The 16,733-nt window shown below is 40.9% G+C and overlaps 1 protein-coding gene across 1 annotated transcript in view; it reads left to right on the top strand.

Moving 5' to 3' along the window:
• Positions 1-16,733, top strand: part of KNTC1 (kinetochore associated 1) — a 136,874-nt gene that overhangs the window by 86,164 nt on the left and 33,977 nt on the right. The window contains 9 exon segments of the mRNA XM_018556904.1: positions 3,562-3,725; positions 5,093-5,197; positions 8,250-8,378; positions 8,457-8,573; positions 9,879-9,988; positions 10,076-10,280; positions 12,038-12,127; positions 12,716-12,887; positions 14,691-14,749. Coding sequence (XP_018412406.1) covers positions 3,562-3,725; positions 5,093-5,197; positions 8,250-8,378; positions 8,457-8,573; positions 9,879-9,988; positions 10,076-10,280; positions 12,038-12,127; positions 12,716-12,887; positions 14,691-14,749 — 1,151 coding nt within the window.

Genomic DNA, 16,733 nt, shown 5'->3' with positions numbered 1-16,733 from the left:
CAGGGACTAACAAGCCCAGATGTGATAGTGTTTGGAGGTGACAGATTCTCCTTATGGAACCTGTCACCTCCAACACAGAATATCTGCATTGTGCTCGATTCTGTGCAGTACAGTACTCCCGTTTTACTGATCATGCAGAGCGGAGAATGGACGTTGTCCGCTCTGGTCCGCTCTCTCCGTCCTGAAATGATCGCCATGGTCCAGGTCCCCCAGAAGAGCAGGGGAACCCCAAAATCCACGGGGGGGAGGTGGGGGGGCGGACAAGATCACTGCTCATTTTTTACAAGTGATCTGAGATCACTTGTACTAAATGAGCGGCGGCTCCCCCGATCTACATTTAGCTCTCCTAGCCAGAGCTAAATGTAGATGAGCACTGCCTGTGCCTAGACTATGGACAATATATTGTTTACACAGTCTTAACAAGCAGTGAAAAAAAGCTTTAAACAAGCTACTCCTGACCTCTCTAGCTGTTTGCATATGTAGTAATTAATAATTAGTTCTCCCAGATCACAGCAAGGACTCTAAAGTTTAATAGCTTTCTAGCAGCTTATAAGCACCTGCTGTATGTTCAGAATATGCAAGTACTTTTGTGTGCACAGTGTGTGTGTGTGTGTTGGTTCACTTTAGTTATCCATTTGCATATCAATTTTAACTTCCACGATGGTAAAGCAGCACCAGGGAACATGGATATATTGACATGCTTACTTGTCATGAACAGTTCCTACATTTCAATTACAGTTCCTCCATTTACACCATCATTACTGTATGTTCTGATGAGGTGACCTATAGCTCCATCTGCAACACATTGATGAAAGAGACTGACGATTTACACAAAGGGGTACTGCTTACATAAGATTGCCAACTGTATAAAGGGCTGTTTAATTCAGACTTCATTTAGAAATGTAGTTCACTTTAGCATTCCATGGGTGGCATAGAAAAGCCATGTAGCGGCAACGAAGTGAATGAATAAAGCATTTATTTGTTATTGGGAAGCTCACTGGAAGATTGGAATTTTGTTTTATAATCCAGAATATATAAGTAAAGAGGAATTTAGACCCTTTCTATTATGATATTCTATGGTAAGCAAGGTGGGAATTCTCCAACTGAAGCAGCCATACCTCGGCCATACCTCAAATACTAATTATACAGCACTGAGATTACATTTTACTTTCCTAGCTGCTACTCTGGAACTAGTATGAAGTCTGCGTATCTGGACAATGGCTGATTCCATCTGAGCCTTATCCCAGAGTTTGCACAATGCTGCCTGCAGCTTTTTCTTATGTTTTTAGAAAATAGATACTTCATGGTTTTCAAACGCCTACAATGAAACTAGAAACCTCAGGGCCACGGTGCAAGAAACCATGAAGGGTTGCCCAGGGAACACTTATGCTGACACTCTCTGGGAAAGAAAACTTGCACTGAGCATTTGCAACCAGCCTGGACGCTTCCCCTAGTCACCTCTACGTTCTGAGGAGGAGCTGCAGATCTGATCTATGGCTGGACGAGCAGCTGCTTCTGTCCGTGACAGTGCCAGACTCAATAGCTTCATTTCCACTTGCCCACCACGCAATTTTCACTCGCAATTTGCGAGGGGGCGAGTTTAAATTTTGAGCCCCGGTCTAAGGAACGGTTTCAACCATATTCTGGCGTGGCAGATGTCACTGTCTCTGTGAGTGGTCTTTCAACTGTCTGACATCAAGCATCATTTTCACTATGCTAGACTGCTACCTTGTTTCTCCACTCTTTTACTTTTGGTAGAGTTTTTGGCCTCATCTGTTGCCACTTCGGGTGTACGTCCTTCAGTTCCACATAACCAAGTTGTGTAGGACTTGTAGAGTTGTGTTGTTTGTTTTTTTTTGTCTCAGATAAACAGCCCCTGACACCAGGGCATTCTTTCCACTTATCACCAATGTAAGGGGGCCCTTCTTCCACTGGTCAGAGTAAGGGTGGGTTCTCCCAAATGCAAGAGGAATGGGCACATTTGCTATTGTGACAGGAATAAATATTCCAATATTAAGAGTAGGGACCCAATGCAATGAGTGGGGCAGGTAAGCAGACCTAGAAATGTAAGCTTAGAGATCTTACGAACAGATTCAAAAATGATAGAACATTTTGGGGATTCAACTGACTCGTTAAAATCCTACACAGTATGTATTCAAAATCTGGAACAATACTATATTATTATATTCGTCTTTAAAAGGGCTCAGTTGCTAAAACTAATTTCTAAATTTAACTGGAACCTGTTATATACAGGCGGTCCCCGGGTTACATACAAGATAGGGACTTTAGGTTTGTACTTAAAGGAGAACTATGGGGTTAAGACTTTTCCCCATAGTTCTCCTTAGGGTAACGGGAGGACACAAACTAGCGTCCTCCCATCACCCTAGGCTCAGTATATATATACTGAGATGAAGCGGATCCCGACAATTATACCGGGATCCGCCCAGCTGCGTGACTGACAGCTGGCTCTGCCTATCTAGAGGCAGAGCCAGCTGTACCCGCCCCGTCCGTTCCGCCAGTCAGCGCTGGCGGATCGGAGGGGGGAATCCAGCCCCTCCCCTGTCGCGGCAGAGAGCCGTGACAGGATCGAGAGGTGAGCGAACGCCGCTATGTGTTCGCTCACCTCCCGATCTACTGAGCCGGCCTGTGACAGTCTCATTGCCACAGGTCGGCTAGATCTATGAGGTGAGTGAAAAGCACCCACCTCATAGTTCTCCTTTTAAGTTGAATTTGTATGCAAGTCAGAACAGGTACATTTTTTAAGTGTAACTCCAGCCAAAAAAACTATATTTTGTTTTGGATAGCATAGGGAAGGTTCAGGTTTGTTTTGCTGTCTGTTCCCCTTGTTCAGAAGATTATAATATAATTTTAAAAAAATGTTTTATTTTAGATGATCGTGCGGACCGGGGAAATCGAAGGATTGGCGGAAGAGGAGGCCGGGACATCAGCAGAGGTAAGGGGGCAGCGGCAGAATGCAGTGGTCTGTGTCCCCGCTGCCTCTGCCAACACAGGCGCGGAGCGCAGCGGGGACACAGGCCGCTGCAGCCACAGTTCTCCTAAATGTACCGGCGGCTGCCGGTACATTTAGGAGAACTGTGGACCCCGTTCGTAAGTATGGATTGTCCGTAAGTCGGACGTCCCTAACCCGGGGACTGCCTGTACTCACCTGCCCACTCTGCCAATCACATCTGCAATGAAGAGTTATCAACTGCTGAAGAATGTGCAGAAAGAGACACTTACTACTGTGTGAATATCCTGATCCGCAGCTGAGCTTATTGGTTCCTATTGCTGACCCCCATCACACTAAAGGACACAGTAGTGATATAGGGGTCAGTGGGGAGAAACCAAGGAGCACAGCTGAAGAGCAGAAACCTGAATCTCCCAGGAGTGTTGGTTTCTGAAGAGACTTCAGCACTTCCAACAACTAGGTTTTTGTTTTTAATCATAATTTTTTAAATACTTGATAATGTACGTAATCGTATGACTGATGTCTATGGTTTAATTTGTGTATCGCATACTATGAAAATACAATATATAAACACAGCTTCTTTTTTTTTTTAGGAGAAAACAAGCTATTTCCTGCTAAACGTTCTATAATTGCACTACTGGAGAATTTACAAGAGTCCAGCCAGTGTGAACTGACCCTGCAGCTCATAACAAGGGCATTTGGTACATGTTTACAGCACAGTGTTTCAAATTATATGGATATTAATTTAACTGAAAAGGTATGGTCACTTCTAATACTTGCTTTTAAAGAGAAAATATTTTTTTACCAATGTACTGTGTCTTATCCTCAGCAGTCATTTAAAAAGCAAATGTATAAGAAAAACCTTAAAAACTATAGCATTGCTCAAACCCATTATTCAGATTTAAACAGTCACTTTTGTAGAGCGTACTAGAAAATGACAGGAAGAAACTGATTGATATGGGCGATGGATTTGTATTTCTTTATTTGACATTGTGCTTGAAGTGGCACCAGGGCAAGAAATGGGGGTCACCTGTTTAGGAAGACAGAAAATAATAAAAACATTTTAGATTTTAACCTAACAAGTTTTAACCATTTCTCACTATATTAAAAAAAAAAAAAAAGTTTGTGCTAGATTTGGGTTGTAACGTTTGTCCTTCCTCCTTTTGTCAGGTTTTTGGGAAGATTTTATTCTCACTTCCTGGGTGGTTACAGGAAGTAAGCAAAATATTTCCAATGGGAACACGGGCATAAAAATGATTTTCCTAACTGCCCAAGAGGCAGATTTTCTTTACGACTTATTTTGTCACTGAGATCTGGAAGTCAGGGGGAAAAAAAAGTATAAAAACCTGACAGAGTATCTAACCCTTTCATGCATTTTCCCAAACTAAAACGTATACTTAAAACACATGTTCATGGGGCACTGTTCTTATTCACTGTGTAAGGTTCGTTTTTAGCATCCAAAAATTTTGTTTACTAGGAACAGCTTTATATGTCCTGCTACTGTTATTACTGAAAAGCTAACATTTTTGTAGCATTAAAATATAAAATCTGCAATAAAAGGATGGTTCTAAGGTAATCATAGTGTGGTCCCTGAAGTGGTAATTTTACTCTTCTAGTCACCTAAATTAAGCTTCTCTCCTTTATTATCTACAGTGGAGTCAGGCTCATTTGGCAAAAAAAATAAATCATGTGCCCTTTTGTTTATTGTAGACCTTAATGGGCATTTTTGGAAACTAGAAACCCACTTTGTTGGCATCCCACCTATGTAATAACATGAAGGGGTTCCCTTTCAATCATAGATTACTGCTGCAGTGCCACCTATTGATGAAAGTCCGTAATAACATTTGTCAGTGTTCCTCTGAAGAAATCCATAAATATGCAGTATTAATAAAGACTGGCTCATGAACCTATGCTCCAAAGAACCATTGTGATTGAGTGGTCGAACTTCAGCCCAACCACTATACAGATAACGACCACACTCATCACCTACTAGTCGACCTACAGCCTCTTTTGTAGGGATGCTCGTTATTCACTATTCGCTATCCATAGATACTCCTAAATTGTAAAGTAGGGACAAAGCACTAGTGCTTTGTAGGCATGACCGTTTTTTTTTTAATATTCTAGTTGCATGATGAAAAGTTATTTGCAGAAACGAAAACATTTATTTCAATGATGGGAAAGAAAGCCAAAGCTTTGATTAAGGATACATCTATGGCATTGTTACACAAGGTAAGAAACCAGGGATATTGATATTTTATTTTTTTTGGAGAATGGCATAATTGCACATCTTGCACATGGCTGAAGTATGACCTTAGGGGGGCTTCTGCCACAGAATAATATCTTCAATGCACTAGAAGGAAGTATGGAGTACAATTAGTAGGAGGGGAAGGCCTGTTCGCTGAAAGGTAAATATAGGGAGAGGGGGCCAGATTTGAGCAGGTAATTCCATTTTCCTAAATTACTTGAGAAAGCAAACTTACCCTTTAACCCTTTCGCTGCCAAGGCCTTTCGGAACGCTTTTAACCTCAGCTGGCCAACCCATTTTTGCAATTATTCACCTTTTTTTTCCCCTTCCAAGTACGTTTTGTAAAAGACCCCCCACACCGTACATTTTCTGAAAGCGCAGGCCCGGTAGAATAAAAAGATGGTGCTACTAATTTTAGGGCTGCAACAACTAATCGACATAATCGATTATTGAAAAAGTTGTCAACTTTTTCAATCATCGATTAATCGGCTTCCGATTGGTTGGCCCTCTTTAGGGCTCCACACATGCTGCGCGCCGCACCTCCTCCCCACCTCACGCTCGCCGCTGCCAGACCCGCCCGCATCCATGCTCCACAAGCTGCACCTCCTCCCCACCTCACGCTCACCGCCCACCCACCCACATCCACGATTGGCACAGGGACGCGGAGAGAAGAAGTAAGGAGGAGCAGGCGTGGGGGGGGGATGTTAGCCGCCAATAGACAGGCCCGATCTCAGAAGCAAGTTGCTGGAAGACTGCTCAGGTAAGCCTGCACTTTCCCACACATGGTGTAAATGTCTTGCTGGGATTTGTTGTATTCCTAAATAGCTGGTGGTATTCTGCAATGCGCTGTATAGAGGACTACAAATCCCAGCAATAATACATTGTACAGCGCAATGCAGAATACCACCAGCTATAGCGGACTACAACAAATCCCAGCAATAATACATTATACAGTGGTGCAATGCCGAATACCACTACCTATAGAGGACTACAAATCGTTGCAATAGTACATTATACAGCACAATGCAGAATACCACCAGCTATGGAGGACTACAAAACCCAGCAATAGCACATTATACAGAGCAATGCAGAATACCGCCAGCTGTAATGTACTATTGCTGGGATTTGTTGTATTCCTCTATATCTGGTGGTATTCTGCATTGTGCTGTATAATGTATTATTGCTGGGTTTTGTAGTCCTCTATAGCCGGTGCCATTCTGCATTCATTGCTGTATAATTTTACACTTTCCATTTCACTATATTGCACACCACTTTTTTTTTTTTTTTTTACTTCCACCGCTCCAAACTTGCAACTGTGATGGACTGCAATCTCAATACAAACTAGTAGTCCATCACTCTAGCCATTGTTTTAAAATGTATTTTATTTTACTGATTAACCGATTAATCGAACTTAATAATGGGCTAACTAATCGATTTTGGAAATAATCGTTAGCTGCAGCTCTAACTAATTTTGTAGATCTTGCGATAATTGTGCAAATGTTTGTCTAATCAATATTAAACCGATAAAAATACACAATTAAATTGATAAAAGCACACTAAAATCAGCATCAGTGCAATACTTTTCCGACTAAGTCTAAAAGATAAAACTGTTGCGTTAATAAATGACAAATATTTGTACATTTTTAATTGCTCCTTTTTGCAAGTGTCTAGCCCCTTGACACTTCCCTTTTGAAATAGAAAAAGAAATTGAGGACACAGAGTCCTCAATCTCCTTTGCCTCAGCACTAAATGAATGGAAAGCACCGAGTGCAGATGCTTCCCATTCATTCACGAACTGGTGATAGTAAATATTTACTATCAACCAGTTATGAATGGATAGAGGCCTCTGTTCTGAGCTGCTTCTACCCATTCAGAAACTCATGAATGAACAGAAAGCGATGTAAAGCCACCCGGCAATTTCTCGTAGGATCTCTGCTGCCTCTGCCCATACAGGCAGGGGAAAGTAGCAGGGATCCAATGATAAATAGATCCCAGCCTGGAGCGGCACCAGGCAGGGAGGAGAGGCTGCCGCCGGGAAGTTTTGTTAGTAATAGCTTTTCAGCCGCTGATGACTGCTATTAATTTAAATGGATCCGTCAGGGGGACCGTTTTGATATAAGTTCACGGTCACCATGAACTTATAGCAGAATGGTAAAAGCCACCGACGTATGGCATGCTGACGTCACCAGCTGCAAGCGGTTGTGTTCCGCCGAATGCCATACTCTGGTGGCAGCGAAAGGGTTATTGCACATTATTATTAGAGAGCGCTGCACAGTGTAATAGGGGCAGCACTCAATGTGCGCACACACAATGCCCTACACATGTGTTTTTTCACATGCAGATGGCGGGGGGAATTTTTTTAAATTGTATTATTTCTTACTTTTTTTTCACTTAACTTTATTACTATCACCCAGGGGGCTAACAAGCCCTTATTTGATAGCGTTTGGAGGTGGCAGGTTCACTTTATGTAGCCTGCCCTCAAATACAGAAGATGAAGCACAGCATTGTGCACGATCTCCTCTGCAGCCAGCTTGTGACACGTAAGACAGGAAGGCTGTGAGTACAATGCCTGTCTCAATGATCACACACCGCAGATCAGAAAATGGTCATCTCCCCGCTCTCCATCCTGAAGTCCTGGTCCCTGGTCCCAGAGGAGCAGGGGACCCCCAAAAACACAGGGGGGGGACAATCAGACTACTAAACGTTCGGTGGCTCCCCTGCTCTACATTTAGCGCTGCTTACCTGCAGCAGGGCTACATGTTAAAAAAAAAAACCTGCCCGGAACTGCATGTCCCGGGCATGGGAATAACATTGCAAGCAATAATTTCTACTCCACTGGTTGGTTTGGAAATGTCTGTAGAGGTTACCTCAATTTGATTATTATTAGGTGTTGATTGTTACCCTAGGGCCCACACCTGGTTGACCAAATCCAAAGGTCTACTGGGTCCATTAACATGAACATTTTGCTTGGCTGTTTTACAAGCTGTTAATGGATGGAAGCCTTCTAATTTTTGTGCTATTCATTTTTTTTGACAGGTTTTCAACTGTCGTTTGGTGGATTGCAACCTTGCACTGGCTTACTGCACACTTCTACCCAGGACAGAAGTTTTCGCAAAGTTATGGGATGTCATAAACAACACATGGCAAAACTACAACAAGGTTTTGGTATGTCCTGAATAATTTACCGCATTTCTATTGTTGTATTTGGTTTGAAAATATTCTACTAATGCATGTCTTATGTAGGCAGTATCTGTCGTTGGAGCCCAGCTGGCATTTTTATGTCGTGAAAATGAAGAGAGAGAGAAATTTCAAGAGCTTATTACAGATGCTGAATGGGGTATCAAGCTCAGTACCTTTGGAGTAAGTTTTTGTGTACTAATTACATAAGGAAGATTTTAGGTTATGATCCCGAGGGGGTTATTCAATTCTATACATTACCTTTCCAAAACAAAACGCATTGCTTGTTCAAAAATCAAATTGATAAATTTCTACTCTTTGTTCCTTTCATTGAACTTTGAAATTGGCTATTTCATGGGATCTTCCTAACCTAAGTGGACATTTATTACCAAGAATGCGTGCACTAGCAAGCCTAGCATATTCAGTTATACAGACACACAATCACTTTGTGTTATTGTTTTAATTGTTTTAAACGGTTGTCTATGTATGCCTATTCAAATCAGTTTAAAATCTGTTCTCTCCTCTATCCCCCATTTGGTCCACTAGGGTTATCTGCACATTCTCTATCTCCTTCAAACACTTTACATTCTGGTCCCTGTAAATCCCTCCTATTCTTTCTCCACCCGACCTACCATAAAATAACTGCAGCTTTGACTGCAGTGTCTTGAAAAGAGCTAACACATCTTTTGTTGGATTTGGAGCTTCACCCTCCCGTTACCAGTGTTGAAAGTGTGACACAATTTATGTAATATTTCAAACTGATTTTTTTTTACTGCTAATATCACATCATACACATATTTAAATCACAGTTTGGGTACTGGTTGCCTTGAGAAAGGCAGGCTGCGACCTGCCGAAATGATAAGAAAACCTACACTTTAGGCTTTTACTCCTATTACTGCACCAATCGTCGTTTATTTATTCAATCGCGATATCAACTTCATCAGTTGGTAAGTTTCAGGTCACACACGACCCTTCTTCAAGCCAGAGAATTCATTAGACACAAACATGTAATACTCATTTGCTTATATACTACCACTGGATATGACCTAGTTCTTTACTTAATTTTAACCCTCTCTAAAATCAAATGATTCTCATATGTATCTCTTGATTGCAGTTGCTCCACATTTCTTCCCATTTCTTCATTCAGACAGTTTCACCTAAAAAGTTAAAGGCATAAACAATTACCCATATCTCAGGTTGTAAATCTCACACATTAACCCATGTCTCAATTGTAAATCTATGTTTCAACCCATTGGGTATATGGTATTTATCACATGGCTCCATTTACCCTCTTGTTTCTTTAATAGCAACTCACGATCTCCGCCTCTACTCATCTTCAGTATATAATCACTACAATAATCGCTACAAAACGTAATTGTGATACAGAATATTGTTTCTCAACAAAGTGTCTTGCTAACAGTAATTCAACCAATTTATCTTGTACAGAATATTGATGCCAAATATTTATTCAGATTATTTATATTACAGATCTCCTTCCAGTCTGTCTTCCGACAGGGACCGCAACAGAAGAAGGAACTTATTTCAACATTAGTTCAAAATTCAAGTGTGGATACAGCACTCATACTTAAGTATTGCAGGTAAATAGCTACTTAAGAGCTGCTTTTGCACAAATACAGGAATGTATAGTCATTTCTTAACACTTTTTGTATTTAATTTTTTTAAAGTACCTTTATGTTGGATAGTGATGCTGCACTCCAACTTTACATAGAAACGCTGCTTCTGTCTGGCTCAAGCTGGAAACACAACCGTGGGGATTGTGCAGGCGATCCTGAACAGCATGCTCAGCTGGTGGCTAAAGCGAAATCGATCATTCCTCTGCTAAATAGCACACAGGACCTAGTTGTAAGCCTTACGGGTATACTGCAAAAGGTAAACTGTGACACTTATTTACACAATTTCTAAGGGTGCACCGAAATGGAAATTTCAAAAACGAAAATAAAAAAAATTGTCAGGCCGAGACCGAAAATGTTTTTTATTTTTAAATTTTTTTTAAATATTTTATTTTTATAAACTTTATTTTTATTCATTTTTTATTAAATATTTTTATTCTTTACTTTTAGGGGTTTTGGGGATATATTAGGGGTCTAAACAGACCCCTGATATTTCCTTTTTAAAATAGAAAAAGAGATTGAGGACACAAAGCCCCCCGATCTCTTTTTCTGCAGCCCCTGTTATCAATGAACAGGAATCCTCTATGAGTGTTCCTATTCATTGATAACATGAGAACATAGTGTGTTTATTATAACCACAGTCATAAATGAACAGGTGGTGATGCAGATCACTTCCCATTCATTCATAATTGAGGATATAGTAACCATACCATGTCCTCAATTATGTACAAACACTAAGCAATCACTGATCATTGAGTGTTTGTAGCGCTCGGCCTCCTGTGACAGCGCGAGCTGTCTCCGCCCCCACACGGCTCTGCTGGGACTGTGATAGGAGGCTGAGCGGTGTGGGAGGAGAGACGCCGGCCGCTCACAGCGCTCTCCTCACGCGGCGCTCGGTCGGCTGTCACTTTCCTCCCCGCTGGGCACTGCTCTGTGTCCCAGCGGAGAGGAGAGAAAGAAAGTAGGGATGGGCCGATGTATCGGCAGGAAAATGGCACTTTCGGCATTTAGCCAAAGTGCCATTTTCGGCCGATATGTTTCGGCGGCTGACATATCGGTGCATCCCTAAAATTTCTATTGTATGCCAAACCATAGCATTTATTTTTTACAAATAACACCTTTCTTGTATATTATAGTGCAGTCTGGAACCTTACTTGTACTACAGTCTCTCATGTGCTTCAGAGCAGCTCCATCGAGAAAACAAGGGCAGTGGGGGCACACAGGCTCTTCTGAAAGTAATATGTTGTCCACCATTGCTTACCACTGCTTCTTTAAATGTTAGTGCCAATCCAGTGGCTACACTGACTCTCAGCATGTATTTAGATTAGGAAGATGCAGAAAGTAGTGATGCCAGATACTGCTGAGCAGTGGGTGTTTTCAGAAGGAGATTGGCTATAGCGAATTGTGTGTTTTTTAAATGTGGTTTCCTTTCATTGAGTAATGCAAGGCAAAGGTTTTGTGTTTTCTGTTTTTATGTTTTTAAGGAAGCCTGTTATGAGAAACATTTGTAGACTGCCATTGCTGACCACTCTCTTAATGCCAGTTACCTTGCTGTAATGCTGATATAACTATCAATTTTAGAAAATGCATAGGAAAGGCTGCCCCATATTTTTGTTATGGCATGTGTACTTTAAGTTGTTTTATTTCCTCCTCCTTGGTCAAATTTGCTCACACCACCAGGGCTTTTATTAAACTGCTCCTTTCGCTGGTATGCAATTACATTTTTCAGTCTTTTACCGTCTCAATTTTTTGAACCCTCAAACCAATCTTTTCTTGAAGGAATTGTTTTACCAATGTACAACCTTTTATAGCAGTTATTTAAATATGTTAATGTAATAATCTCGTATGTCCTCAGTTTGTGCAGTGCTGTATGATAACCTGCTTTTATTTAACCGATCCATTATTTCCATGTTGAATACAAATATATGAGAAATTCATATGACCATTCTGTTGCTCTGGCATCATAAATCACTTAACCGTTTCCTTGTGTCCACTTCATATTAAAATATCTATCAGATGGATCCTTATGATTATGAAACTATTGAGGGGACCTTGCAAGTTATAATGGCTGCTGATGAAAAGAATACCAATATCCAGCTAAGTCAGGTAAAGTAATCTCAGTGGTCCCAAAGTTTAGAATGTTTAGTGTATATTCTTCGTCAAGTCAATATGACTATGGTATTATTGACCTAATTTATAGGTTGCATTAGTATTTTCTATCGGTACTATATTTGTGTAATTTTATGTTATACATTAACTTGTATTTTTTTTTGTGTGTGTGATATATATTATTTATATGTTAATACAATTTGAATTCATTATACAATGATATAATGATACAATATAATATATCAAAACTGGAGCAGACAGACCTGGAGCAGTTGCCAATAGTAACCAATAAACTCCTAGCTTTAATTTTCAAAGCTTAACGGAACAAACTGAAGAGATAAGCTGATTGGTTACTATGAGCAAATGTTCCAAATTCTGTCTGCTCCAGTTTTGATTAAAAAAAACATTATTTAGAAAAATATTTGATGTACATTTGTCTACTACATCAGCTGTCACTGCCTGGATATATGAGGATTTCATTATCTTAATGACCTTCTATCAGAAACCTACAGAGCTTTATGGTTGTTTGTGTGTTTCCTGTTTAATTATTTTTTTAATATTGCGGCATTGGTTTTCTACTTGCAGGCTTTAAATTTAGTTAATCATCTGAAATCTTACAAGAGGATTGCTCCTCCTGCTGATATAGAGCACCAGTACATATTGGAACAGGGTATTGCAATGTCCAGTGCTGTACACACTAGACTACCCTTCCATTTGCTTTTCTTCACAACTTCGTCAAGTTTCTGGGCCATCATATGTAAGTTGCATTTTAAAGTATTCATGTGGATATATACAGTCATTTGTTTTTACTTTACTATTTAATCAAGTTAATCCTGCCATCTGGGGTAATGACATTAAATACCACATCCTAGGACAGGCTAGCAATATATTTTCAAAGCTGAATTACTTTCTTAAACATTCTCTTTAGCCAAGAAGGGGGGAAAAAATAGGATTCTCTCCCAGCCTTTAAGGGACACAGCGTTGATGATGATAAGCAACATAGGGTTATACTAACGCATACAAGAGAAATGGACGCTAGGCACTTGGAAAACTGAAGGCCAGCCCCTTTCAGACTGTAACCCCTCCCACCTCACACATATTCAGTTATGCTTAGTGTCCTCAGGAGAATGTATGCATCCTTCCGTCCTGCTATATTTGTTGCTTGAATTGAAAGTTTTTTCTACTGTTAACAGCTACATTTGCCCTGTCATGATAATGCAGTCAGCAGTGACTACCCAGTTTTATACTGAGGCTGCATGTGTAATATTTGCTACAGAAATTACTGTAGCCCACTGGCCGTTTTATGAAGGGGTTAATATACATTTGTTTTTGCTACTGGACTTGTATTATACCTTTTTTATATACGTTTTCAAGCTGGCCACATGTGGGGGGAGTCCTCTTTATTTTTAATCTTGGGCTGTTCTTTATGTAGGTTTACTAGCTGGCCACATGGGGGAGCCTTCTGATTTTATTTTACTTTCAGGTTGTGCTTTTCTGTTGCCGGCTGCCAGACACTGTATGTGCTGTATGTGAACTATTGTAATTTCTCATTTTCTACGGTCAGCCAGGACTTGTGGCACCGTTTCTGTGAGAAGTAGCACGTGTGTGCACTCAAGCATCTTTCTCCCACTATTTTGTTACTGTGCATGGGAGCGCACGCATGCACTATGCCATGGTTGGAGCTCCTGTAAATGGCTTTTTCCCCCACTTAGATAAACATTGAGGGGGTTAAAACATGGAACTCGAAAATAGTGCACTAGATACCTTAAATGTAGAGGTCATACACCGAGGAAGGAGGAGGTCAAGTAGTTTATGTACAGGTCACATACAGGTCAAGGATGGTGATGAAGTGGTTAATGTACAGATGTGCAGGATAAGGGAGGTGAAGGGGGTGATATACAGGTCTGGGCACAGATAGATAGAATGTATTGTGGGCGTACGCACACAGGCAGGCATGGGAGGGGAGATGCAGCCTGATGGTAAACAGTGGGAATAGATAATTTGTGAAGAAAATCCTCACAAAGTGGATGCAAAGTCAGCAAGCGATTTGTGGGAGCAAACAATTCATCAGGGTGCTTCCAAACTCCGTACAAGAGGAGTTAGAAAAGTAGTTGCAAAGGATATGTTTTTGCAGCCTTAGTAGTTCTACTCAACCCAAGGATGGAAACCGCACTGGCAGAAGCAACATGCTGATCCTCTAGCTTCAGTGTGGTGTGCACTGTATCAATAACAGCCAAAACAGACTCCTTTTAAATTGGAGAGTAATAAAGTAGACTGCAACTCATTAGGGGCAAGCTCATCAGTACAGGAATTGAATGGAGGATGACATCACATGTGACATGTGAAGATCATGTGACTCAAGCTATGGGCAGCTTTTAAAATCTTATTATTTTTTGCAAGTTTATTATGATGTAAAAAGGACTTTAAGGGCTTGACTCATTTATACTTCTAAATGTTCTGCAAAACATTATCATTCAACATTTAATATAAAAAGGTACTGTGGTATTTCTAGTACAGAATTTCTGGAGTCAATGTCTTACATGATCCATTTTTATTCTAGCTGCTGAGCTAAGCGAAGAGTCATTTCCATCATTGCTGCTCATCTCCAAGCTCATGAAGGTGAGAACACACCAAGTTTTACACCAGCATGTATGGTTGTTTTTTTTGGAGCTGTTTGTCAGTCAACAGTTGTGATAGAAGAGCTAAGTAAGGAAGAGGGAGATTGGCTTCATTTAATTTTGTTGTTCCTGTATTGTAGATTCTTATATTTTTGTGATAATTACAGTGCCTCTGCCCCATAGCAGGTCTTAAAATTTGGTGAATACAACCTCGGATGAACAACACATGACGTATTACACTGTAATTATTTATTTAACAAACGTAAAGCCAAAATGGAAAAAACATGTGTGAAAACGAAGTACACTTAATAATTCATCAGCTTGTAGAACCACCTTTAGCAGCAATACTTGAAGTAATTGTTTTATGTATGACTATCAGTCTCTCACATCATTGTGGAGGTATGTTGCCCCACTCTCCTGTACAACTTTGCTTCAGTTCATTGGGTTTTCATGTATTTGTTTAGCCACAGTTCCCTTAAGATCCCACCACAGCACTTCATTTGGGTTGAGGTCTGGACTTTGACCGGGCCATTGCAACACCTTGATTCTTTTCTTTTTCACCCATTCTTTTCTAAATGTGCTTTTGTGCTTGGGATCATTGCCCTGTTGCATGACCCAATTTTGGCCAAGTTTTAGCTGTTGAAAAGAAAGCCTCACATTTGACTCGGATTACTTTGACTATAGAGAGGAGTTCAAGTTCACCTCAATGACTGCAAGGTTCCCAGGTCCTGTGGCTACAAAACAAATAATCACATCTCTACCACCATGTTTGACAGTTTGTATGAGGTGTTTGTGCACATATCCTGTGTTTGATTTTCACCAAACGTGGCGCTCTGCATTATGGCCAAACATCTTCACTTTGGTCTTGTCTGTCTAAAAGACATTGTTCCAGAAGTGATGTGTCATGTTTGGAAGAAAGTTTACAAACCTAAGCTGTGCTGCTATGTTTTTTTTTTCTGAGAGAAGAGGCTTTCTTCTGGCAACCCTTCCAAAGAAACCAAACTTGTTCAGCCTTTGTACTCTCGTGAACTGTAATATGCTCAGGCCTGGAGAGTCTGAGATGTAGCTCTTCGGTTGTTTTGCAATTTCTCTGAGCATTGCACGGTCTGGCCTTTGGGTGAATTTGCTGGGAATTCCACTCCTGAGACGTTTGACAACTGTCTTGACTGTTTTCCACTTGTGAATAATCTTCCTCACTGTAGAAAGATGACCTTTACATTGTTAGAAAATGGCCTTCTAACCTTCCCAGATTGATGGGCAGCAACAATTACTTCTCTGATGTCATTGCTGATGTCTTATCTCCTTAGTATTGTGTTGACACACACCTGAATGCTCCAGAAACTTTGGCTTTTAGCCCTCATTCACATGGGTAACGGCCGGCCCATACAGATCCGTGCTGTATTGGGCAGCTCCCGGGAAGAAAAAGGTGCTGCATGTGATTATACGCAGCAGCCAGTCCTCCTCTATGGGAGTACGCTCACCCGACCTGCATGTCCTTACGGGTGCGGGAGTCCTTGCTCAGACGCAGACAGGATCTATCCTTTCAGCGTACGAATACAGACAACCGCACGGACATACGTACTCCCATAGAGAACACAGGCTGCTGCGCATAATCACACGCAGCACCTGTCCTTCCCGGGAGCTGCGCGATACAGCCCTACACGCAGCATGGATCTGTACAGGCTGGCCGTTACCCGTGTGAATGAGTGCTTTTAGAGGTGGTGACACTTGCTTATGATCGATTAATCAAGAGCACTTGATTAGCAGCACCTGACTGCTACTTGGCCTCCTAATTCCTATGGAAGCAGTAAGGGTGTACTTAGTTTTTCCACACATATGTTCTCCATTTTGGCTTTATATTTGTAAAATAAATAATGACACGGTGTAATATGTCGTGTGTTGTTCATCTGATATTGTATTTACCTTATTTTAAGACCTGCTAAGGACCAGATGACTTTTTTTTTTTATGTCCTGATACTTGAAAC

The sequence above is a fragment of the Nanorana parkeri genome, unplaced genomic scaffold (assembly GCF_000935625.1).
Source record: "Nanorana parkeri isolate BGI_ZX_2015 unplaced genomic scaffold, ASM93562v1 scaffold13, whole genome shotgun sequence".
NCBI lineage: Eukaryota > Metazoa > Chordata > Amphibia > Anura > Dicroglossidae > Nanorana > Nanorana parkeri.
The sequence above is the reverse complement of the archived record's forward strand: the minus strand, read 5'-3'. Positions and strand labels throughout refer to the sequence as shown.